At 39.1% G+C, this 26,655-nt stretch overlaps 2 protein-coding genes across 4 annotated transcripts in view; one reads left to right on the top strand and one right to left on the bottom strand.

Annotated features, from left to right (window-relative positions):
- The first annotated feature begins 1,940 nt into the window (after positions 1–1,940).
- On the top strand, positions 1,941–23,413 carry ENO4 (enolase 4). Its single transcript, XM_054206758.1, has 14 exons — positions 1,941–2,099; positions 4,489–4,617; positions 5,834–6,024; positions 7,266–7,405; positions 9,453–9,622; positions 9,851–9,982; positions 11,453–11,518; positions 12,237–12,302; positions 14,381–14,548; positions 16,388–16,513; positions 18,848–19,043; positions 20,009–20,076; positions 20,643–20,760; positions 23,199–23,413. Exons 1-14 carry the CDS (start codon positions 1,941–1,943, stop codon positions 23,336–23,338), a joined length of 1,869 nt encoding a protein of 622 aa, XP_054062733.1. The 3' UTR covers positions 23,339–23,413.
- Positions 23,390–26,655, bottom strand: part of SHTN1 (shootin 1) — a 68,168-nt gene continuing 64,902 nt past the window's right edge. For all 3 annotated transcript variants that reach the window (XM_054206756.1, XM_054206755.1, XM_054206757.1), the window contains exon 17: positions 23,390–25,883. In XM_054206756.1, the coding sequence (XP_054062731.1) occupies positions 25,673–25,883 (211 nt within the window). In that variant the 3' untranslated portion in view covers positions 23,390–25,672. The remainder of the gene's footprint in view (positions 25,884–26,655) is intronic.

Consider the following 26,655-nt stretch of genomic DNA (forward strand, 5'->3'; position numbering starts at 1 on the left):
CTTTGTGTTACTGGACACCCCTAGGAAAGTATGATTGCAAGCTTATACAGCTGGTTTTTTAAATTTTAAATGTACATGTTATCGTTAAGTGAAGCATTTCATTGTTTAAAAACAAGAAAAGAACTACTATAGAGTATCATTCGTACCCGCTCATTTCTCAAAGGCCAGAGTCACACCAATCACAGGCTTTTCCTCACTGGGTTTGTTCCTTGAGGCTTGCTACATATACTTTGATTAGAGAGTTTTTAATTACACTTTAGCCTGTTAGCACCATGGGGCCAATAAAACTAAGAGAAATAGAACTAAATTCTTTTCATTCAACACAACTGTTAACTAAACACCAATTAATTACACCCACACAAGCCTAATGAAGATAATGGGGTTGCAGAGAGTTCACTGATGGTACGAAGTGGCTTGCAGTATCCTAACCTTAATCAGTTAACTGCTTCATAATAGGTAGGATCATAGGATAAGCCATCCTCTTTCTACATGCTTACAATTACTGTTACTGTTAATGGAAATTACATGGCCATACAGATAATTCATGTAATGTTCACTTGATCATGAACCAAAAATGATAAATACTTGAGGGGAATCCTTACTAGTATTTCAAGTGGTTTATTAAAAAAAAAAAAAAAAAAAAGAGTACAAAGTTATTTAATAAGCTGAGTATCAATCTATCTGCTTCAGTTCATTGCTTTCCTACAGGCAAAGCTGACAAGTTTCTTTACCCAGACGTTTGATCAATACCCGTAGAGCAATACATGAAGCTGTTTCTCCACAATGCAGTTTATTCAGAGCCCTTTATAAGGCAGAAGATGGGAAACTGATCTAGAGGCACTTGAAACGTATCAGAAGGTACAGTTCTTGCATCAGGTTGTACTATCTGGCATGCGATGATGCTCTCAGAGCACCACACCAGCACCAATACCCCTAAAAGCCTGTTCTTCCAGGGATGTTTAATGAAACCAGAGCTTTCTGGGCCAAGCACGGGCATGAGACACGGATCTGGGACAACTCCACCCATCCCACCGTCGCGCTCTGAATGAGGAAAGTCTAACGAGGGATTCACTACCCTCTCTCCTCACGGAATGGGCAGCGTCAGGTTAGAAACTTCTTCCAAGGAAAGAGCTTAAAAAAAAAAAAGAAAAGAAGTGTTTAACTCTCTGGAGAGGTACCATACTATTTCTGAAGGATGTGAAAGGAAAAGAAAATGATTCAGTGGGGATTTTTCTTCATTATCACCCAACCCAGAGAAGTGAACACACAATGAGCAAAGGTCTACACATATTGATTTTAGAGCTGAGGAAGTGTGCAGCTAACAGCTTTTTAAGTATCTCCATTTTCAGTTACTTCAACAAAATTACCAATGAACAGTGTAACAAAGTGAAAGTTTCTGTAGGAAATTGCAGACTAAAAATGATCATTTAGGTTGTGAAACGTTCCTTTTCATTGAAAGTAAAGGGCTTTTAAACGCAGAAGTAGAGTTACTGGGGCACTTTGCAGCGTTATCCTCACTAGACATTTCACAAACCGTAATCTGTCTCTCTTTCAGGACGATAATCTTAACACAATTTTGTTGTTCAGAGACTTTTAAAACTAAAGAGTACCTGCTGGAGGCATTCTGACTGGGAACACCACAACCAACCTCCGAGGGAAGCGCCAACACTGCACGGCATTAAGACACCAAACCCCACCACCCCCCGCCTCCCCAACCCGCCCGGCACAGCGGCGCAGCAGGGCCGGGACGTTCATTAACGGCTCCGAGGGGGCAAAGCGCCGTTTACCGAGGGGCCCGGCGGCGCTCTGAGGGGACACGGGCCCCCCGAGGGGCCGCCGCTCCCTCTCCCGCCCAGCGGGACCGGGCGCGCGGCTCTCGCGAGAACACGGGCGGCCGTCGCCTAGCAGCCAGGCCGGCCTGCGGCCGCCACAGCCCCGACATGGAGCCCGGCGGGCGGCGGGAGCGGCGGTGGCGGCAGCTCCAGGGGCCGCGGCAGGAGGCGGCGGAGTATTACCGAGACCACCGAGTGCCGCAGAGGATGGAGGAAGCGCTCAACGCCCTCTTCCCCCTGCGCCCCGCGGATCTCTACGGGGAGCTGGTAGCGCGGGGAGGGAAAGCAGCGCGCAGCCGCCCGCCCCGGCTCTTCCTGAGGGGAGTCCCCGCCGCGGCGGGCCCGGCGGGACGAGCGGGGCCGGAGGGGGCTTACCTCGGCGAACAGGGGCCTTCCCGGCCCTGTGTGGCGCTCCCCGAGGCGCCCGTACGTGCCCGCCGTACCGGCCCTTCCCGGAGCCCCCTCCCAGATACCGGGCGCAGGCCCCGGGCTCCCTGCTTGCCCTCAGAGAAGGTGGTGGTGGTGGGGGGTGTTATCTGCCCCAGGGGGTTGATAAACCAACAGGTTGATGGGAGGAACTGGACATCACCGTGATTACAATTAAGCTTAAATAATTTCCTGCTGACTCGGGCGGGGTTTGCGGTGGTTTTGTGTTTGTAACCAGTGGCACTTTGATGCTGGGACAAATACATTTCTGCAGCAGTGGGGCTTTTCATCCAGTGTTGGTTGCTTGTCCCAACACAAGAACAATGTTGGCTTGTGAGGGCACAGATGGACATCCCTAATAAATCTGCTGCTCAGCACAGTGGTGTCTCAGGCCAGTGGCAACAAGAGAGTGGGTGCTGCTAGTCACACTGCAGCTGTTCCTGAAAAGCAAATGGGCCTCAGTGGAAGTGTCAAGAATCAGACTAATTTTATCTGTTCACAGTTGGAAAAGTATTGTAGGCAGTAGTCCTCATGAAAACTCTATTAGCGGTGGTACTGGAATTGCCAACTCTACAACAGCGAGCAACACTTAGAAAAAGAATAATCTAATATGTTCTTTGATGTAAAAGTGGCTGAAACGTTTCATTACATCTTTCACCATTTCTGATCTCCAAGTTTTTTGCCACGACCAGTGGAAGGGACAAGAACTGGTAATGCCTGTTCTAGCCTTGCTTGGTGTTTGGCATTTGGCGTGTTCCCCTTCTGTGTAGCTAGAAGTGTTTCTTAGTTTTCCCATTTGGTAAGTCACGGTTTGCTGACTGTCTCTGATACCAGACTAAAGAATGAAACTAGTAAGGAAGTATGCAGTAAACCTCAGGTAGCGACTTAATCCTTTTTTTAAAGCAACCAACATTGCTGTTTATTAAATACGGACAGAGCCACAAATATATTCTCATAGTTGGAGGATGACAGTTCAACAGGCCCATTAAAGACCGTGTTGGCAGAAGTAAGAGAACTCTGCCTCCTAGAAGTTTAGGTTTTCCCCTTTCTCGCAGGGCTCAAAGCTTGCTAACCTAAAATCCTGTATTTCCCATGGATTAGTGACCCCTAGCTAAATCAGTTGTCTTGTGTCCTTTTACTAGGTGTGGAATACCTGCAACTGCTTAAAATTGTGCCAGCCTTGTGAGCTCAGTTCTGTCCATCCAAAAAACCACTTGTAATGAGGAGAGTTTGGTCATTGTGATAAAAAACTTTACATCAAGTACATTCTCTAAGAGAGGAGACCACAAAAGGAGTAGTTATCATTGTTATTGAGGAGCTGGCTGACAAGATTCTCTTCCTTCCAGATTAAATCTTCTGCTATGAAGATCTTTAATATTGCATCGGTTGAGTGTTGAGACACATGAGACACTGTACATATGTATTTGATGAAGCAAACTTGAAACATTATTAGATGTCTGAGACATTAAATACTTTCTATAAGCAAGAAGTATGTTCTGAAAACACTTATAATTTTTCCCTGACTACAGCCCATATAAAATTTTATGCATAGCATTTCACATGAGAGATTCTGAGCAGGAGGATTTTGGTTAAAGATTGTTTCAAGTATTTTTATTAGTGAAAAAATTATTATTTTAAAGCTTGATAACTACTTGTTAATAGATAAATACATGGAAGATTACTACAGGAATTTTAATATAGCAGTAGGATTTAGCAGAATTCTGTATGGATTTCTAAGAATTTTTCTTGTCCAGGATCTTTCATCTCTTCTTATGAGAGAGAAGAGATGTATTTTTTCAAGATCTTATCCACAGACAAAATCATTATTTAAAGCACATCACTGCACAGGGGAGGTGGAGGCTATGTGAATTCTAATAGAAATGAGCACGATGACTATTTTTGTTATTCAGTGTAAAGCCAAGTAAGCTTTGGACAAATGCCTATTTTCTAGGAGGGTTAAGAAGACTTTGATACTCATCACTAACTTTGCCAAATAAAACACATCTTCATCTAACCATGCTTAGATATGAGTTGGATCCGTTCCCTGAAATCTCATTCGTAAGCAGATAATATAGAAGTAAATGTGCAGTGTGACAGAAGTATTTTGAATACTGAAACGTATAAATGGATTTGCTCAATGGTGGATTTGGTTGAAATATATTTAATGGAAATTAAAAGCCTCTTTGCATAGAAATTGACTTTTAATGAAGTTCTTTCTCTTTCATTTAAGGCTAACTACTTTTCTAAATTCTCAAAAGCTCCAGTAATATGCAAATTAGTTGGAAGAAAAGTTATTGATGGAGTTGGTCAGCCAACATTAGAAGTAGAAATATACTGTACAGTTAAAAACTATGAGAAGGTATGAGCTGCTGCTTCTTGTTTTATTTGTTTTAATAAGACAGTATCAGGGAGTGGTACTATTCTACTTACATCCTAAGGAACATTTTATTTTCCATCTTTAATGAAAGGATATGAATCTCTGGAACTCAACACTTGAGTGTTGTAACTTAGAAAAAAAACTGTCATGAACAGTTAGACAGTGGCAGCAACTATAAAAACTTTATTTTCCATCAATTAGACAATACTCATCTTTATTTTATGAGTGGGATGTGACAGTGCATCTTTACATATTAAATTTCTGTCTGTCTTAATGATCGTGTAGCTTTTCCTTATACCCTATAGCCCTGTAAGTTCATTTTCCTTTTCCATTTTTCTTTTTTTTATTATTTTCAGATTGTTATATTTCTATTTCTATGACAGTGTTTCAGAAAAAATATAGTACAGGTGAAAAACACAGTATAGGTGAAGGCACTATTTTACACTGAGCTAATAGGCTGGTGTGGGTGACATTAAGTCAAATGTATCCGTCTACCACCTGCAATGCAAAATTGATGATGCATTGCCATCTCTCCCCCAACCTGAAATATTCACGATGCTGTCTTTGCATCTCTAGCTATTGTGGAGTAATTATTTATACTTTCCCTCAGGTAAACTATGTTTCACTTCATTCTTGAATTAAATATAATTTCATAGATATTCACAGTATGTAAAGTTAATGCTATTAATGCAGGCAACTCTGTGATATTTGTAAATTATGTCTTCATTAAGTGAATTTTCTCAAGTATCATTTATCTTTCAGCAGTACAGAAAGATAAGATTCAATTACCTAAGTAAGACAAAATGTAACTGATTGTGAGGGATGGCATTAAGCATGAATGCTGATGAATCGTGGTACAACACACTACCACAGCTGCAATAAAAGATGTCCTAATGACTGTATGGTCTTTAAAATAACTCCATTCTATTCTGATAACAAAATACACGTGTAAAGCAGATCTGTCAGGAGGTTTTTGCCTAAGTAGTTACAATTTAGGTCAAGAAATTTGAATAACATCTGTGATTACCAAAGTATAAGAGACTAAGAAGAAGGTGCTGGATGAAAAAAGATAAATAGGTGGAGCAAACAGTAGATTTTGAGATAGGTACTTGATGAGCTGGTAGGGACATATACTTATTAGTCTTCCAAATGACATTTGCAAGTTAGAAATTAAATAGTCTTTTTACATTTTTTTCAGAGGATTTGTTCCACTGTTATGTCTTTTCATTCTCAAATACCTGAAAATGCATTACCTGAAACAAATGAAGCTGATGAGAAAGAAAGAAATGACTCTGTTAACACTGCTGTGGAATGGGTCAGTGACTCACTGAACACAATGTTAAGAGACTTGAAGCCCACTGACCAGTGTAAAGTTGATGAGATGCTTGGGTAGGTCTTGCATATTATGCAAATTATTGCATTTGAAATATATACCGTTAATTTATGTTGAAATGAAAAACATATAGAATATTCAATGTTTTCTAGTATTCTTTTTTATATACTTTTAGCATGTGATGTCTATCTCAGATATGTTGCACTGTATTATTTCCTGCTTTTTTCATAATTATGATATGAAAATCTTGCTGTTCTTTACAAGGTTTCATACCTGCGATACAAAAATATCTAATGTGTAAGAAAAGTATCTTAAGTCTAAGAAAAAAATGCGTTCATGACACGTTCATGAGTCAGAGGCTCCATTTAAGAAACTCATCAGTGCCAGTTTAATTCAGCAGGGATGTTTTTTTCAGACTGTGACTCCACTTCTGTTCATTGCACTGCACAACAAAAGTAGTACGAAAGGCCCGTGTGTGTGTGTGTCTTCTGCATTGAGCAAATCCACAGAAAACATATATACCTACAGTTTTCAGGTTCTGGCAGAGCCTTCTCTCTGAGCAGGCTACTCCAAAAGGCTTCTTACTTGGTGCAATTAGTTTCTTTGGAAACATAATTCCTTTAGTAAGCATGCATGTTTATTTTTTCATACAATTATTTCTTCTTGGGAGCATCGCAAAGTAAAAAAGAATGGGCACATTTTCCCATTCAAAGAAATATGTCTGGTTTTAATAAGAAAAAAACCCATAAATAAGATTTTAATGCATTGTTTACCCTACTTTATATATCTTACATACTCAGTTTGCTTGAATTGGGTGACTGTGACCCCTGTATGCAGTTTCCACTTCATGCATGGAATTGAAATTCAGCCACTTTTGAGCTTGCAGCTACTTAAATAACCAGTGTATAAATGACCTATTGGGTTAGCAACCTAGCCCAAGCTGTTCTATCTCATGAAGTCATGACAGGATCCTTTTCTACCCATGCAAAGCAAATACATCCTACATGCTAAGATTGTGTGCAGAGAGATGACTTTCAAACCAGTGTGATTTGAAAAGTATGTGTTAAAGTTTATAATATTTGCTTGTGGTTCTTTTTGTTTAATCAATGTTGCAGATGACTACCAAAAATGATGTCATTTATTGACTTCTCCAGCTTCACACCATGAGTCTATGGTAGAAGGTCAAATAGACGCCCTTAATCCACCTATTAGTATGTTCTTTAGCCTGCATCCTGTGTCTGTTTGTCACATGTCTGACAATATTTTGAGCCAGTAATCTTTATGCTTCTTCCTTCAGTGAATACTTTACAAAACAGGCAGAATTTAAAAAAGAAATTGAAAAGCAAGAAGAAGAAGCAGCAGAAGTCACTCTTGCCCTTACTTCATGCACTCCATCAGCAACAGCACTACCTGGGGGGAAAAACGCAGCAAAACCAGGTTATAGTTTATTTGATTTTAATACTTTCTGCAATGCAGACATTGATAAAGGTGCTAAAATACTTTCTGAAGTATTCTGTGGACACTGAACACTTCCAAACACGTGACACACTGTCTCATGTTCAAAGGGCTTGATTACTGTCTCCTAAATCTTCTTTCTGATCACAGCAGAAAGGAGAGAGGGGAAAATACAGAGTTCTCTCATCATTCACATGCATTGGTTGAACTGAGTTTCTGCCTTTGTTTTACAGTTGGATCAGACAGGAGGTTATTACTCTTCTGAGTGAGGAATAAGAATGGAGGAGGATGCAAATGAAGAATAAAAATGAAAATGATAAGGAAAGAAAAGAAAAGGGAATCACAGAACTGAACAGGAAAATGGAAATAAGATAGAAATTGAAAAGAATGGAAAGAGGGAGGAAGGGAAGTTTCTTGCTAACACTGAGAAAAGGAGGAAATAAGGTGAAAAGCGAAAGAGAAAGAAGGAAGGGGATGAGATGGGAATGATGGGCAGTACAGATTAAAAAGAAGTAAGCAAACAATGCTACTAAAGGAAAAAACAGTGTGAGAGTAGAGAATCAGGGTAAATATACATGACCAAAAAAAAAAGAAAAACCCAAAGAAAAAAGCACAATATGTTACCTCCATATATGCATTGCCCTCAGAGGAAAAAAAAAAAAAAAAGGTTTCTCACTTATTGGAAGGGCAGAAAATTTTGGCAAATTATTATTTCCTATCAGTTTTGTTTCAACTGTCATATACTGTCAGTAAAACCTCCCAATTAATATGTTAGATGCGTGCACAGTAAATTCACCTTTGACCTGAAATGTAACAGCTGCAGTTGTCAGGTCCATCCAGATATGGTCGTGTTGTATATTATACTTCCAGTCAAGCTTCTGCTGATACATATATTACTTGTTTTCACTCATTGTGTTTTCTTTATATTTGGTTGTGACATTGACTGTAATGTTATTGTTAGAATCAATAGCTGACTGTTAGGGGCCAACGATTACAAAGCTACTTGTTGTTACAGGAGGCCACTAACAGATGGTGACTTCCAGTAGCAGGTGCTTTCAGAGGTAGCATCTATGTTGTAATTTCTGCAGGTTACAAGGTAGGGTAGTGGAAAGGATCTCTGCGAAACACTGCAGTTTGTCAGAGTTGCTCGGTACTTGATTAGTAGTGTCTACATGTGTAGCTCTTCATCCTCAACATAAGAGGTATAGAATCTGTGTATATTATGCAAATGATGTATGATCTAATCTGCAGATCCCATTAAGGTCCTATTAAGAACATTTTCTCATAAAATGTCAGTTGTGTCCTGTAGAATTTATATTTCGTTGAAGTCAAAACTTGTATGGCACTCCAATTAGGAACCAAAGGAGCTGGTCAGAGTTACAAAAAGATAACCAATGCATATGATTCTTGAGAATCAGGCTACTTATTTCAGTTTCACATAGGTGCTTACTGTACGTGTTCATGTAAGCACTGTGGGCAATAAATATGATAGTGGGAACGGCTGGGTTTCGAGCATTTTGACGAAAGTTACTCTACTGTATCTGAAAGAGAAGTAAGTTACTTGAAAATTTAACAAGCCTCTGCACGTGGAATATTTAAAAGAATTTTTAATTAATTTTAATTCTTTTAAAATATTTAAAAGAATATTTAAAATCTTCCAAGTTGTTTATGCAAAGGCTGAGTATATAAGGAGGACGATAAGGAATGTTGAAATCATGCTTATAAAATGAACGTGAAAATTATATAACATTACTGGATATAAACATAGATAAATAAAAATACAGATGTCAGTGTCTGAAAGATATCCGAAGAAATGGATTTGAAATACATTTGACACCAGAGTGAGGACAGATACTTTGCTTACTTGTAAGGTCATTTCATATAAAACAACTGACAAGATAAAGTTTAAAAAAATAACTGATTCTTTTGTAATACGTTGAGTACATTCTGAAATGACTCACATTGCTGTGCTACATAAGCACATGTTTTAAACCCAGAAAATACTTAGCTACTCCTCTCTGTCTTGTAGGAAGGAAGGTGTCAGCCGCAGAGAGAATGATCCCACCAGCAGAACCCGTTGAATCGGTGCTTTGTGGCAGCTTGGCCATTGGGGCAACGTCACTTGCTATAGCTAAGGCTGGTGCCACCATTAGCCGTATCCCGTTGTACTTACATATTGCACTGCTGAAACATGGTCAGGTACATGTGACTTTTGTAATTTTGTTTATTTTAGCCCAGTTACCACAATTATTCTAGAATTCTGAAGCCAGTAGTCCCTCATGACAGTGGTATTAAATATAGTTCATAGAATACACCCTTAAGACAATTCCCTGTAGCAGCCTTTGAACCCGGTGCCGTAATTAAAATATATAAGAAATTATTCTGATTTTTAACATTTTTATTTTCACATGGTACTCCCAATTACAGGATTTACCTAAAGAAATGACTCTGCCACTCCCAATGGTTACTCTGTTGAACTGTGAAAAAATTCCACCTGCAAAACTGAAATTAATGAAAGAAGTTATGCTTATACCACCAGTTCAGTTATCACTCAAACAGGTACTGTTTCATTTTCAGTTTTATAAATTTATTCTATAGACTTCATATAAACTATATATGTACATAAGTATATAGATCTTTTCAATATAGTCTTTACAAACTGTATTTTTCATTTTTTGTTTGCTTGCAAGGCCAAAGTTTTAACAAATCTTAGTGCAGAGTTGTACCACAAGCAACATTAAAATAAGTAAATAGATGAAGATTTTAAAGAAGATACATGAAGATTTCAAGTTAAAAATGTATGTGTTAGTATAGAGGAAAAAATCAGTGCATTGAAGAAGATGTAGGGGAATTGTGTTACACAACAATAAGAGATTTTAATGATGTTTGGAAAGTGATTTTACTTCAGTAGATTATAAATAGTGTCAGTTGATTGATAGAGCATGCACAATAACAAAACTAGTAACAAATTCACAGGAAAGCATAAAATCTTTGGCAATAAATTGCTTTAAAAATGGAATTGTGAAGATAGAAGGGAATACAAAGCAGAACAAAATCTATTCAAGGGGCAAGCAGGATGGATAAGGCAGACTGGATCAACCCTCTCTTTTTGTTTAGCCATGTGTTGCATTAAAGAATGTATCTGCACAAGATGCCTACATTAGGGCTGTGATTTCTACTTTGTATGCTGGTGACCTGAACAAATAGCTGAGCTCGATTCTCTCTTTTTCCTTTTCCTTTAACTTTTTAGAATTGTCACCAAGAGCTTTTAATAAGGTTGCTAATTCTGTACCTTTCAAAGACATAATGCCTCCTAGTGCTCATGGGAGAGTAGCAAGCTCTTTGCTGCAGTGCGAAAAATGCAGCCGTTCCTCCTGTGTTGCTGTGTTGTCAGCTGTGACTGACTTCTGCCCCCTTCAGTATTCCTTTACTGGCACAGTTTAAGAAAATCTGAAATGTCATTTAGGAAGTTAGCATTAAACTCCTACTAACTCAGATGAAAAGGAAAAAGAATCTTGTGTTAAAAGCAACGGATTCATTTAATTGGAGTGTTCCCCCATTCCCAGTATTTAAAATGAAGACAGCAATTTTTTCCCTGCTTCCTGGAAATGTTCTAAGGGTAGATAGATACATTCAATTTTGTTAGAGTTTCCAGTTAGGAAGTCTTAGCTAGTGTCACAATTGTGAACAGTGATTTACATCTCAGATATTATGCAGACCCAGATATTGCTTACTTATTAGATTTGGGAAGGGCTCCTCTTGGGGGAGACTGCTTTTATTGCCATCCCATTCAGCAGCATAATCAAACATTCCTGTTCATTCCGCTGCTACTAACCTTTTACCATTGGACATTTGCCTGCATTTTGTGGGTGGGGGGGATTGTGTTAAGGAAATCTATAATAGTTTTTTTAAAAAAGGCATTGTATTAAGATTTGCATTTAGAATAAGAGTTCTCTCTCGCTTCTGATTTAAACTGCTAAAATGAAACAATTTATCTTTGTTTTGAAGATTACTGTTGTTTAATTTCAGGGCATAGAAAGAGTTCTGGATATTCAGAAAGAAATGACGAGACTGTTGGAATCTCCAGGCAAAGTGGTACAATAAAAACGTGTAATAATAATGTGATGTACTTCATTTGGTCTTTCTATTACTATTGTCTTTTTAAGCTTAAACATGGAATATGTAGCCTCTTACCAGGCTTAGTATTGTGGGATAGAATAGGTGTTTCTCTGACAGATGAATAAAACAGTGGCCATTTGGTGCTATTAAAATAACGAAGATAGAAGAATGCATTGTTCTAAGCATAGTAAGACGTTCTGTTTACCTGAAGAAGTATACTGGGAGTGAACGGTATCACAGTGAATATACAATATATGGTTCTGATCTTGGTAAGTCTCTCCACACACAACATGTATTATTCAAAGTCCTATTACCGTAGCAGTATATCAGTCTCAGTATGTGCACATGCTTTTGCAAAGTGAGGTTGTTGGGTGTCTCCAAGTACAGAGTCTAGATTCTCATTTCTGAGATCCCCTGTATTTTTGATAGGCTCAGTGGGAATCTTTTGAAAAACAAATGATGGTTGGGCTGTTGCCCACATAGAAATAAACATTTGATATGAGTTACCACCTCAAAACAAAACAGGTTAGTTGCTGATATTATTCAAGACAAAACACAAGCTATTTCCTATTTATCTTAAATATTTGCAATCTCTTTAGACCAAAATTCAGTCTTTTTTTTTTTATTATTCTGAGGTGTCTCTGTCTTTTTTTGACTTTTCCATGGGATTGATTTCTTTCTTCTTTCACTCCAGCAGTCCAGTCCTCGACTAGCAGACAGTAAGAAAGGCAAAGCACATAATACAGGGAAGAAAGCTCCGGTAAGAAAAGCGGTTTTCATTTTAAGCCTTCAGCAAGGTATTAACAACAGCAGGGAACCAAAGTGTTCTTCAGAAATTAAACATTAATCTACATTACCATTTTGGAAAGGTCAAGGCAAGACTTTTAAATATTCCAAATGCTCATATTTTACATAATAATGTGGGTTCTTCTGACTATACCTTCTCTTCCTGTGCAATAATAACAGAAAGGGGAAATTCTGGAATCTGATCACTTTTCTCATATAGAAATCTTAGTAAATTGTCCAGATGAGCATTTTGCAGGCCTGTAGCACCAGCAGAGAGCATGCCCTTTTGATCAAGTAGGCCATAAAACTATTATCTGTAAGACTTGCATATTGTGCTGTTTCCTAACTGGGAGCGTAACTCCCCTCTTAATCGTGCTGTATTAAGTTCCTAGTTCCAGTTTGAAGTTATAGATAATGGCAGATACAGAGCAGTAGCGAAAGGGCAGCACTCACAATAGTGCACAGGACATTATTTTATATGACTCAAATGATCTTTTTTTATCACTTCAAAACCTGTAGTTTATAGATGAGTTTTCCAAATAGTGGGATGGAAAGGCCATGCGGGTTTTGCTCTCCAGTCTGAGATGATTAAAATATTATCAGGTGAGAACTGTAGAGTATACAAAAGAGAAGATGAATGAAAGTTCTCCCTTTTTTTTTAACTTAACACAAAATTCATCATCGTTAAGCAGCTGACCAATGTTTTTCTGGTGGGTAATTTTCTTATTCTTATAATAACATGTACTGCAGTTGCAAGTTAAAATAATTCCTTAAAACATATTGGAATAAACAATGCATTAGATTCTCTGAAAAAATTCCATTTCAATAGGAGAAAACTAAAGGAGATAGATAGTATGAGACTGAATTTTTAACTGATAAAAGCACCATGTTAGTGTGAACTTTTTTGGGGAAAAAAACCAGCAGGAAAAATGACAACGTAGGCAGTGAAGAAGAAGAACTTGTTTAGGTTATAGAAGAAAAGTCTAGACAGAAGAATGTTTTTATGAAGATAAACACTGCTTTTAATAGAATGTAAGAAGGCACACCACATGGGTGCCTTGAAACCACACGAAAATGCAGACTTAACCTCTATCTCACGTGAAATGCAGGAAGACTGCAGCATTTCTTGCTGTCCATTGCTGCAGCTGCTGTCTGGTGCTCCAAAAGCAGCAAATCAAATAGATTGTTTCTCCTTACAGTTTGCTACAAAATAATCTCATAACAATTTTACCTGTGTTTTCTTCCTAATTTTTTATATGAAGGAACATTCATATATCCTCTGTAACTAGGCCTCTGTGCTGTCCGCTGTAGTTAGTTCTCTAACTCTTGTCAAAACCGATGCCTTTCAGTTGACTTCTGCAGTCTAACCCAGGATTATATCCTGCTGCTTTCTGGACAATTTAGTGTCATTCTTTATAATCCAAAATCCCCAGACTTTAAAGTTAAAAATCAGTGTTTGAAAAATCCACAAAAACCCCAACAACAGAAGGACGCGTGCAATATTTGCTCAATGCAACTCTGCTTGTGGCTTATGTCCAGGAACACTGTTCCTGAGGCAGACAACTTCATGCAGCAGTGCTAGAGGTATTTCCCCTCTCTAAAATTTGTTCCTTCTAGAAGTCTTGGAAGATTCTAGTGTTTCTTGAACACTCCATAGAGGCAATATCGAAGTTGTAGTTGAAGATAAATGAGTAAAAGCTGTTTAAAAGTGATTTTGTGGCAAATGGATGGCCCACAGTACCAGAAACTTTTACATAGCATCCATGACAACTCATGGTGGTTAAGAGTGCCTTTAAAATCTTTTTGTAAACCACTACTGGCCATATACGAGTGAGAAATACATGACTAGACATATTTCCAAGGACTGTTACCTCGTTTAGCACTTAGTTACCCCTCATTCATAGTTGTCCTTAAAGTTGCTAATGCAATTTCTGAGAACAGATTTATATTTTGATGACTGAAAGCAGACTGAAATGACAGTGAAAATATATATACAAATATTTTGTATATACATGGGTGCAAATAAAATGATTATTTTTGTTTTACTTTCAGCCACGAGCCTTAAAAAGAATATCACACTTAGGTTGCCTAATAACAGGATGCGATAATCTAGAACAACCTCTACTCCTAATGCAAACAGCTTGCAACAATCTAGGTCTGGAGCTAGGAACAGACATGTACTTAGCAATAAATTGTGCTGCTCACGAATTAATGGATTATGTAAGTTATTTTCAATATCAGTTTTGTTGGTTTTTAAAAGGAATGTAGCTATTTGGTAACACTATTTATTGTTACATTGCAAACTCACCTAGAAGCTTCTAACTCAAATTTTTTAAGGTAGCAATCAAGCAAACCAGAAGAATTGTCTCTGCATTTATAAATTATGGTTGAATCAGTCCTACGAGTGTAGCAGATAACGTTATTGGCTTGTGAGTGCAAGGGGACGAGACATGCAGACCTCCTTCTGGTAGCTTGCTGCGGTGGGAGCAGTGAGGATGCGTGTATTCCTCCTCCGCAGCTGTACCAGCTGTACTGCTGGTGCATCTTGCGCGGAATAAGGCTCACTGGTCCAAGGCAGACCCCCATTGCAGCTTGTGTCCCGCCTTACAGGAATCTCTGTTACTTTCATGATTTAACTGTAATCATTCAAATGGTATAAGCCTGCCTGCATCGCCCAGGTTTATTCCTTTTCTCTGTTTATTTATTTGATAAGATTTTTCAGATCAGGCTGTGTCGAATATAGCAAACTTTTTTAATGGGCAAACACCTACTACCATGCCCTATTTAACTAACTGCCTTCATTTCACATTACATCTCAAGACAATTTTGAATTAAATTATTAAATGGCACATCCTGGTGGATTTATTTTTTTTTTCATTTCACCACAAGGTATAAATGAAATAATTATCTTCCATCCACCTTGCTTTCAAGGATGAAGATGAAGAAACTATTTACACAAGTATACTTTTGTAATTCCTTCGCACCACTAGATGCTTATTTCTCTATTTTAATACACTACATGTGTTGTTCTCTTCAAACTGCCTTGACCTTTCTATGTATTTTACTATGGTATGTGCGTATACCCACTAACATTCTTCTCATTCTGTATCAACATTCATTCTTTGATTCTTATTTTCAAGATTTTTGTTTGACAAAGTTTATTTATTTTCAGCTGAATTCTTAAAGCTCTTGCCGCTTGTTCTAAGACCAATAAGGTTTCTCTAAGCAGAAAAAGAAACTCCCTATTCTGTTTAATAGCTAATGAGATTTTTGTGTATTTGGGTGTACTACAGTGACAAACCTGCCATTATTAATATCTTTTGTGAAAGCAGTTGTTTTCCTGACAATTTATGGTATCTGTTTCCTATACCAGAATGAGCAAAATCTTAACCATTGAATTATCAGTAATTCTGTAATGTTCTGTTATTGAACTGTTAAAGTCACTAAAGCAGTGTGTATTCTGGCACAGTTTGTCAGTGTGCTCTTAATGATCCTCGTACGCTGCAGTTTGTGCTTCCCATAAAGATAAGCCTAGTTTTAAACTAGGCTTTTTGTGAAAGGGAAAAGACACAAGGAAAAGCAATATCTTGTTTTTTAGCACTGAGGGTGCACTCCGTTGCCTTCGCAATATTTTCTTTATGAAAAGGAGGATAAAAAATTAACTTTTTTTGGAAGTGAAAAGTGATATTTTTCATGCAATATTTTCATGCATTTAATAAAAATGTGAAATATTACTAACTTTATGATAAAGTAGTGTAAAACTGGCGCCATTGCCTACGAAATGCTGAAATAGATCCCCCTTCTTTTGGGAATGCCATCTTTCAGGGACTTTGGCATGAGCCCACTGGAACCCACTGTTACTTTAGGCAGAGTTTTCGGTAACAACGTGCTGACCACTTAGACATAAAGTAGACAAATGAGTATGTGCATAATGAAGAACACACAATCCACTGCTGTAATAGAGATACTAGTGTCACAAGACCTGTACGTTTATGTTAGTACTCTGGTTTTTAAAGTGTTACTTTCCTTACCTTTTATGCTTTTTACTTTACTTTTTAGGTTAAAGGAAAATATGAAATACTCACTGGAATGTTCAAAAGTCCCGATGAAATGGTTGACATGTATGTGGAACTGATTAATAAATTTCCTTTTATTATAGCATTAATAGATCCCTTAAGAAAAGAGGTAAGATACCACAGTGCAGTCCTTGAAAAATGGATAATACTGTTAAGTGGCACATCACTGAACTTTTCACATTTTTACCAAACATATAAAATACGAAGCTGCTGGTTTTGGAGTCTTTAAGCACAAAAATATCACTATAAACATGTGTTTAACAATTTATTTGCACATCTGTGGTTGACAATAACTCTAAATTTTTCTGTACTTTTGACATAATTCCTGACAGAAAATAATCCTGGCATGAACGGAATATGGTCAGTACAAATATTTTAAAGAATTACAAGAAAATGCTTTCTTTTGTCTGATTGTACTTGCTAAACCACTGTCATTTTTATTACATTTTCCTTCTTATGTAAACAAAGAATTCAAATTATAAAATCAAATTATAGTATTCAAGTGATATATAAATGATACTGTATTATATTATATGGGAGAAGCTGAAATTGGGACATGCCTTGTATATCGCTTAGAATCACTCAAAAAAAATTATTGTTGCTCTTCTTTGTGATTGAAATTTATACCCAAAGCCAGAACAAACCTGTCACTGGCAGCATTGCTCGGCAGAATTTTTAAAGTGGTAGTAAAATACCACGTATTTACCACTGTGAGCAAAGTTAGAGGAGTTAATTTAGTGTGGCCAATAGATTACAACAATCAAGTAGAATACTATTAAGCATGTTATCAAGTTATAGCTGAGTGAAAGAAACAGATTGCATAACCTTAAATATTAGCATTTATACATAAGATTAAGTATCCATGTATTGCAAAAAAAGATAAAAACTGAATTATAGCAGAATCTACAATTGCAGACCTAGATTGTGCAGTTGCACAGCTTAATAAAAATTTGTTCTTGCTGTTGAATTGCACATTTTACCTTCTTTAAAATAAATACATGGGGTTTGTTTTCATGAACAAAACATGAAGACAGTGATTGAAAGGGGAAGCAAAGGGATGTTGTCTTTGTGAATCTGCCCAGTGCCTGAATCAATAATTCTAAAACAGATGAACTGCAAAATCCATCTGATTCTGTTCTTAACTGGAACTTTAAAAGTTCATTTTTTGAGTATCTATGTTTCCTGTTTCCTCACTCTAGTTCCCCTTGCCTCCCTGCGCTGTTTCAGTCTGACTCTCTGCATTGCCCATGTTCAAACCCACCGGAGTATTCCCCGCTCCTGCCAGGGCTGCAAAATTCCTTGAGAATTCTTGTGAAGAAACATATTTGCAATATGAAAATCTGCAGGAGAATTACAACAGATAGTGAAGTACAGTTTGACGTAGAATACTGTTAAAGGAAATGCCTCTCCTCCTCCTCCCCCCTCACAAATCTACAAAGTTTGCTCATGCCACATCTTTGCCACAGATAATTAGATCCTTGAGGATTAGCTCTGGTACCAGTTCAACAATTCATTGCCAGGCAGCAGACCACTGTAATGCTTAAGTTTAAACATTTCTTCAGGTGTCAAAAACTTCATTTTGCACTGACACGTGGGTTTGAAATCCTTATAGGAATGGACCCTTATACAGATTGCAACTATACAGGTACAAAAGTCTGTCTGATCTGCAGACCAAGAATTATTACTGGCAGAATTAATAACTAGAAAAGTGATGTTTTTAATGTGAGAACTTTGTATTCCGTGGTCACAAAGAAAGCAAAGAAATTAATTCATAAATTTCTTCTTTCGAATTATTTATATATCCTGGTCCTTTCTTTATCCTTAAATCTCAGTACCATGCGGACAGTGCATTAAAATCAAGAAACAAAGACCGTAAAAAGAATGGAGCTTTGCTGGAAAGAGAGCGTTGTGTTCTGCTGTTCCCTATGGGTCACTCTTACAGCTCTGATCATCCTGTCTTGATCCGTGCCAGTGATTCTATGACTGCCTCCTGTTTCCTTATTTCATATTCACACAAATATTATGACACTTAAAATATTAGCACAAGAAGGAGTCCTCTGAATAAAACAATAGAAAATTATTTTATATTCCACTAAAATTAAATAAATTTCAGGAAGGAACTTAAAATAGCAAACTCCTACAGTCAATTTAATTTTAAATATTTTAAACTATACTTGTATGCAACTAACTTTGATTAATTCCAGATTACAATTTATGTTTTCTAGCAAAATCATAAAATCCAAGCAGGATTCTGATGGTATGTTTTTCTTAGGTAGACAGATTTAAAATGCAATATAAAATATAATATGTTTATATGAAGGGTATCTTTAGGATTAAATCAGAATTTTTTTTAATTTTTTTTTTAATTTTTACCTCCTCGATTAGGGTTTTCATTCAGTTTAGTTTTATTTAACTCCGGCTATTTACTTGATTGCTTATGCAGGACAGACAGCAATGGAATAACATATGTTGTGCTCTTGGTTCCAAATGTTACCTGATTGCTGAAGATGCTGCCACGTGTATTTCCAAACTTAAAAGTGACCAAAAGATAAACATACCGACGTGCAGCGGTGTTGTCCTAAAATACATTAACCAAACCAAGGTATCAGACCTCATAGAACTTACTGGACTTCTAGACGGTGAGTAGAGGGGGGAAAAGCCTGACTTTCACACCCTACAAGTCAATAAATAGTGTTGCTGCACCTGTAAATATCACATCTTTTTATTTCATTATTGTCGCTTGTAATTTAGAAAGCACTTGTCAGAAGAAACTGACACTCATGTTTTGATTCACAAATCTCTGCTCAGGAGCTTAAAACAGCATTCAAAGCTTCAACTGCGGTAAATTAATACATCGTGGGTGTTTTGAATGTGGGTGCCCTTTGACACCGCAGCTAAGTGGCATACAGTTAGATATCAGAACTAAACAAAATAAAAAAAGATGTAGTTGAGTAATATGAATTTTGGCTAATTCTAGCATTAATAATTAAGAAATACAAACAAATCCAAAATGTTTAAAATTGCAGTTCACATAGATTATTGACTACGTATTATTGAGCGTTTGAGGTAATAGTACTTGTGCAGTTTCAAATGTAAGATTTCTCTTTGAATCAATTTTTCTTTATTCATTTTTCTACCCAAGGAATAGATGGGCAGATTTAATATATCTAAGTTCCTTCCTTATTCTCTCAAAAAGCCCAGAATCACTATATCAAAGCAAGTAAATAGCAACTTAAGGATTTCATTCAGTCATGATGATAAGCTCTTTTTTATAGTGAAGAAAAATCATTACTGTAGTAAGGAACACGTTTAAAATAAATAGAACAGCCTCCTAGCCCATAGAATACATTACCAGACAGATCAGCTAGAGACAGAACTTCGGGTAGGATGTTAGATACTCCCGTAACCATGCTGAAAATAAAACATAATGTAACAAACTCATATTGTTTACATCTCTACGCGACGGGTTTCATTGGTTTTACTCCTGTTCTTATTCAAGCTTTGATAGCCCAAAGGTAAAAAAAGAATGAAAAGGCCAAACGATTTGTGTGTCGAATATATAAAATATACACTAATGAAGGTTTTACACTCCCGTTATATATAGGTCAAAGACATATTACCATATTAGGAAGTCCAGATGGAGAATCTTCTGATGACAGCCTTGTGGATCTGGTAAGTATTGAAAGCTGTTCAATTGCAGAATTGCCAGAGCACTGCTTTTAACGTGAACTATTTTTTAAGGAGAAAGCCTGTTTCTGCTTGAGACAAAAACAACGTTTTACAAAATGGGCTTTTTTTCTAGAGAGTTGCTTTTTTTCCCCGCAGAGAGTTAATCTTCGAGTTTAAAGAGCACAGACAGGAAATTTGCCAAAGCAGGGAGTACATTCAAAAGTGTGTATGATCTATGTGGTTGCATTAGTTTATATGAAAATGTGCGTTACTTAAACCATTTCTGAGTAGTAATAATATTCCAGGCAAAAATTCTTAACACTTATATATTGAGTCTTTTTGTATTAAAGCTACATTTGCAAATAAAATTTCATTTCACGCGCCCGTGAAAATTATTGTTTGCATCCAACAGATCTTTCACAAAGAGACTTTATTTCTATTTAAAGGAGGGTTTTTATCTGTAGAAAGATGAGAGCGTTAAGTTAGAAGTAGGATGCCATGTATAATAATTAAGAATGACTCCAATTCCCAAACTGTGTAGTTTTAAAATACGCACTTTCTCGTTTAAGGCCGTTGGACTGGGTGCCAGGTTTATCAAGTTGGGAGGTCTTTCCCGCGGAGAAAGGGTGACCAAATACAACCGCCTTCTTGCTATAGAGGAAGAACTGGCCAAGAATAGAACGCTACGTATGAGCTTCTTTCTTACTTTGTTTTCAGCTTGCAATGAATACGGGAACAAAGATTGGAGGGAGAATGATTGAAACTGCACCACAGGAGGGAAGCGAAATCAAAAGACTATAAATAAGCGCTGACAAAAAAAACCTAGGATAGCACTTGCCACAATGTATATTGTTGTCCTAATGGATTATCTGTTTACTGAATGTTAAAATAGACCCCTTCTTGAGGAGTAGCCTACATTAAGCTTTTTTCCAGAATTAATTGGTTGGAGTCTTGAAGCCCACAGCGCAAAAGGAACAAAACAAAACCCATGCATATAACACGCCGAAAAGCTGCCAAAACGGAATTTTAGGCCAAATACCCCACCTCCCTCAAGCCCCTAAACATATATTGCTAACAAAACTTCTTTTCACGACCCGCTTTTGTGAGTCGCATTTCCAGCAAAATGTGTTTGGAAAGCTACAATTGCATGGGGAAGCGCTAAATAAAACCCAAGAAAACCCGAAGCTGACGATGCACATTCAGCCTCAGCCACTTGTATGCATCTGCCCGCGGTGCAGGATCTGCATCTTCTTTTTACGCTGGGCTCTGCACTGTTAAATGCGGAACAGTTCATTAGAGCCACTTCTCACTTGCTCAGGTATCAATCAAGCCAGAATAAAGGCGTAGGGTCTGAAGGGGAGGCAGAGAGACAAGGAGAGGAAGAAAGAAAGGAAGGAAAGGGTCTGCAAGAATTTATTGTGCCTAAGAAAAAGAAAAATGAAGGAGAATTAAGTCATTTTACCCTCTTGTTTCTAATCATTTCCAATGTTCTGTGCATAGGATAGCAGCACTTGACATGCACACTATAGAACAAAGTTTTTATTTAAAAAAATTTTAATTGAAAATATTCTGAGTCTTTGAAATCTCCCCCTTGCTCATACGTAATCATTGCAAAAAGTAGAAACATAGACAGAAATTATTTTTTACTAAGAAAGTAGTTTCACAGAACGCACTTTTCAAAAACAAGACGGATAATTATGGAACTATGAATTTTAACTGCCGCAGCAGTATTAATATATTCCCTATTCAAATGGTATAGTCTGAATAAAAGAGCTTGAGTCTGACAACTATTTAAACCTGTATCTTGTGAAATGAAATAGCAACAATTCCCGAAGCCGTTAATCGTTTGGCAGAAATAAAATCCAGTAACTAAATCATCAGCAGGGAAATATTGAGACGGCAGGTCTGAGCTGCATACCAAGCTCTTCATTTGGCTGGGCGATGGAATACACCGGAGAGCCGAGGAGGAGAGGCCTCAGTGAGTGGCTGATAGATGGGAGGTGACGCTGACCCGTCAGGAGTCCCCCCAGGAGCCGCTGAGCGGGGCACGCAGCTGGGCCCCGGGGCACGGTGACATCCGGCGCCCTCGGCGCTCCTGCTGCCTCGTGCCCTCTCCCTGGGAGCCGCGGGGGCTGCGGAGGAAGCGGCCCAAGCGCAGCCCCGATGGCGATGCTGATTCAGCCTCCAGATGCACCTGGAAGGCGCGTGTGAATGGCTCGCCAGCTGAATCCCGGACTGGCCGTCCCTTTACTAAAAAGTAACATATTCGGTGTTATCACCGAGACATACTCAGTGACAGGGTGGGCGTTGTGTATGTGGCAAACCAGGGAATGGGGTGGTGAGGACAGGGAGGAAGGAGCATCACAGAATTGGGAAAAATAGCGAGAAGAGAGGCAAAGCGTTAATTACAGGAGGAACATCTGAACTTGGGCTTGCGCAGAGCTGTTGAAGGCCGGGGCAGAGAAGAGGCGCAGGCTGCCGCTGGGACGCTCGGCAAGAGCAGCAGTGCAGGGGAGGGCGGGTGCTCAAGCGAAGGGCAGCAAGGTGAGGTGGTCGGTGCAGAGGGGAATGCAGTAAACATCCCGCTCAAGCTGCTGGGCACCGTCCCCTGGTTCTGTAATCAGAGTGCAGGACTGTCGCGCCTTTGTTCCTGAGGACCAGACTTAAAGGTGTTCAGAGACTCTGGTAAGAGCATAAAGGGGGGGCCTTAAAGGGGGCCTAGAGGAAAGCTGGGGAGGGACTCTTTATCAGGGAGTGGAGCCATAGGACAAGGGGGAACAGTTTTACACTGGAAGAGGGGAGATTTAGATTAGATATCAGGAAGAAATTCTTTCCTGTGAGGGCGGTGAGCCCCTGGCCCAGGTTGTCCAGAGAAGCTGTGGCTGCCCCATCCCTGGAGGTGTTCAAGGCCAGGCTGGACGGGGCTTTGGGCAACCTGGTCTGGTGGGAGGTGTCCCTGCCCAGGGCAGGGGGTTGGAACTAGGTGATCTTTAAGGTCCCTTCCAACCCAAACCGTTCTATGGTTCTACGATCATGTGGCATTTAAAAAAATCTGTCTGCACCAGAGAACATTACAAGAAACCAGATCACAGCAAACATGAGATTTTTTTTCTCTTCTATTTCAGGTGAAGCAAATCTTGAATTTATTGCTTTTGATGAAGAATCACAGCCAGAAAAACAACTTTCTGATGTACTTCCTCCCCCAACGCAGGATTCGTTGCCTCCACAGCTCTCTCAGCTCCCAGAGAACAGCACACTGACCTAGCTTGTCAACATCAACTTTTAGATAAATTTATATTAAAAAAAAATTCTGGTAATAAACTCAAATATTAACTATCCCTTAATCCATTTATTTTCAAGCCCTTTAGCTAAACATTTTTAAAAGCACTCAGATGCTAGCTTCTCTTGTCCCAGGAGACCATTGCTTTCAGCTGAAACCAAGTTAACTGAGCAGTGGCGAGAGTCTGAAAATACCGCAAAATTCTGTGCTGTGTTTACAAACTGACAAAACAAATACCTCTGTGTTAAGTCCAAAGCTAAATGTTTGTTTGGGGAAAGTCGAAGTCTCTCTCCATACAAAGAGCAAGCTATTGACAAACACTAAAAAAAAAAAAACCCCATTTTACAAAAAACAAAGGCCTTGACTGTTACGCCGCTCCATCCCCCCCCACCCCTTCAATGCTGCTCTTAGATCCGGCCGACGAGGGCGGTTTTGCTCCAGTTCTAGCTCTCAATGCGAGCGCACCCGCGCAAACCCCAAATGTAGGGCACGAGGCTGCAGCGGGCATCACACGGCAGCTTGCTTCAGTCGGCGGCAGGGAGTAACACGTCAGCTTTCACAAGGGCTGGGAAACTGCTCAGGAGTCTCTTTAATAAGCACCAATGAAGAGATAAAGAAATAATTTACGTCCTAGGTAACAAACAGTTTTAAGTAAAAGAAATACTTCTTAAAAAAAAAAACAAAACTGGGGTGTTTTGTCTCCGTTGAGAATTTGAACGTATCATGCAGCAGCGGTAATTTGAGGAAAAATACATAAAATGTTGAGTTTTAAATTCAGTGTAACAGATACTTCTGTGAAAAATTAACCACCAGAACTAACCGCCCCCAGAGATGAAGATATCAATGAGAGACAAATTTCCCCAGGTTTAGGAATTACCTGTCATTCAGTAACTAAATCAAGTCCAAGATTTTCTTAGCAAACATGCAGAAAACGCCAAAAAAGATGTGAAACTACCACACTCATTGCTATCATTTTATTTTCAGGAAGAGCACCAGACAGTTGCATGCAGAGCCAAACCAACAAACTCCGAACATTCATCCTTCAATACTAGCACTGTTTCAAATCATTAAATAAAAAATAATCCAAGTGCATTCAAGTACTTGACCAGCCAATTTCAGCTACAGCGATCTTTAGGTAAATCCCTGATGACGTTTGTTCGTTCAGTATAAAAGAGTGAGATACTGCGTGGAATTTAAAAGGAAACTTCAATGGAATGTGAATTGGCGGTGGAGCACATCAATTACGTACCCATCGCACCGTCCTCACAGCAAATAAGGGCCGAGGGAAACTGGGATTTGTGTTATCAAATACAGACACCTAAAGTCTTACCTAATAAAGAAATTAATGCCACCAGTGCGTGCCAGGTTCAAAGCAAAGGCTTATTTGTCAGCGCAGGGAGCTTTCAGCTGGGAGTTCTCAAAACGCTGCTTCCAAATAACCTGCCATCCTTGAATGAGCGAATCCCAAATGTAGTCCATACTCCTGGGAGCTCAGGACAAGTTATTTTTTTGCAGCAGTGTGTGCAGGCTCCAGGTGCAGCAGTTCCAAACTTTGCTACGTAACACTGAAACAACAACCAGGAGATGAGTCCTCCTCTGGAAAGCTTTTCATCCAGACGGGAGCAGCCATCTCAACGCACAGACTTCTGCCTTTGGCTGCCCTTACCACAGGCCCCGGTACACAGCGAGGGGCTGCACTGCCTCGGCTTCCCGCCCGCTGGGCTGGCTCTCCACTGCGGAACCCCGGACAAAACTGTTAACGTTTGTGCTTTTAATTTCCTCAAAAGAGCGTGCGCGGAGACAGCAGTAAGGAAACCTACAAGATCTTGGTTTAAGTAGATATCAAAACAGTTTTAAAGCAATGTGTCTAAAACCTGAATTTTTAATTATTAGTAATACCCCCTCCATACTAAAGCCGATGTGTGCGTAATCGCCTTCATAGGGTCCAACCCAAACCTGTCCAGGTCAAGAGGGACGCGAGGGGCTCCTGGCGAGCTTCAGAATGACCCTTCCCGAGGCGTCTTCTCAAAAAAGAATAATTAAGAAAGCCTTTTCAAATACAGTTTTAAAGAGAAGGTAACAGGCGAGATCTAAGAAAATATTAACCATACTTGTGAAATTAAAATGGGAAAGGGCTTTGGAGTGATACGTAGTTATTTAACACTTTAATGCATGTAACAAAACTGCATACAAAAGACCATTTCAATCTGTATTATTGAAAACGGTTTGGGGTACAGACCATAGCCCCTAGTAACACACCTAAGCAATTTACACGGCCAGATAATGATTCCCAAAAGTTACAGCCTTTCAGAATAACAATTAACAGTTAGAACTGTCGGTTTCTTTTATTTTCTCGGCGTTAGTTTCTTTATGCAGCGGCTTGCTTTTTCCTTCTTTCAGTGTGTTCTGATTCAGCGTGGTTTCGGATGCCTGATCCCCGCTGGCGGAAACGGGATCTAAAACTACGACGGATTCTGTCTCTTTTTCACTGCTAGAAGCTTTTCTTGTAAATTCTGTATGACTAGTCGATCTGAAGGAAAAAGAATAAATATATGAATACAGATAACAGTTCACGTATTTAGGAGAGAGAATATAAATGTAAAGAAAAGCATTTCTATTATTAGTAGCACGTCTGACCAGGACAGGTCCAGTAAATTACTAAACGGATTTATAGATTTACCAGCTGTTATATACCGACAGTGGTGCACAAAGTGCAACAGTCACACGACCCCTCCTGAACCATGGCAGATATTGAACAGGAAAGCTGAAGTCACAAAGCACTGAAAAAAATCCTTAGACTATGAAAGAATCAATTTGAAGTCTTAAGAATTTATTTTCTCTCTGCTCATCTCGGAGCTGGATTTAGGTTCCTCCACGTCCAACGGAGAAGTGGCACCCAGAAAACACGCCACCAGTTCCTGTCGGCTGCACGCTGAGCGCCCTGCAGCCTGCAAGCAGAACGTGGCGGCTTCTCCTCACCGGCTTCTCCTCACCTCCAGCCCAGCGCAGGGCCTTCCCCGTGCTGCGCTCTGCCCCGTCACGGGGAGCTACGGGCACCGCAACCGGATTTGGCTCGGCACCAACAGGCTGCTCCGCGTCTCACCGGACGCAAGCGCAAACCATTTCTGAAAATTGCCCTACTGCATTTGCTGAAATAGAGAGGGCGTTAGACCCACGTTCTGCACTGCGGAAACGGCGTTACGTCTCGATCGCTTGCGGTGCAGGGACTCTTGCAGACAAAACGCCCTCTGAGCCGGGAGGGAGGAAAGCAATGTCGGAGACACCAGGGTTATTTCTCGAGG

Source organism: Rissa tridactyla, chromosome 6 (assembly GCF_028500815.1).
Source record: "Rissa tridactyla isolate bRisTri1 chromosome 6, bRisTri1.patW.cur.20221130, whole genome shotgun sequence".
NCBI lineage: Eukaryota > Metazoa > Chordata > Aves > Charadriiformes > Laridae > Rissa > Rissa tridactyla.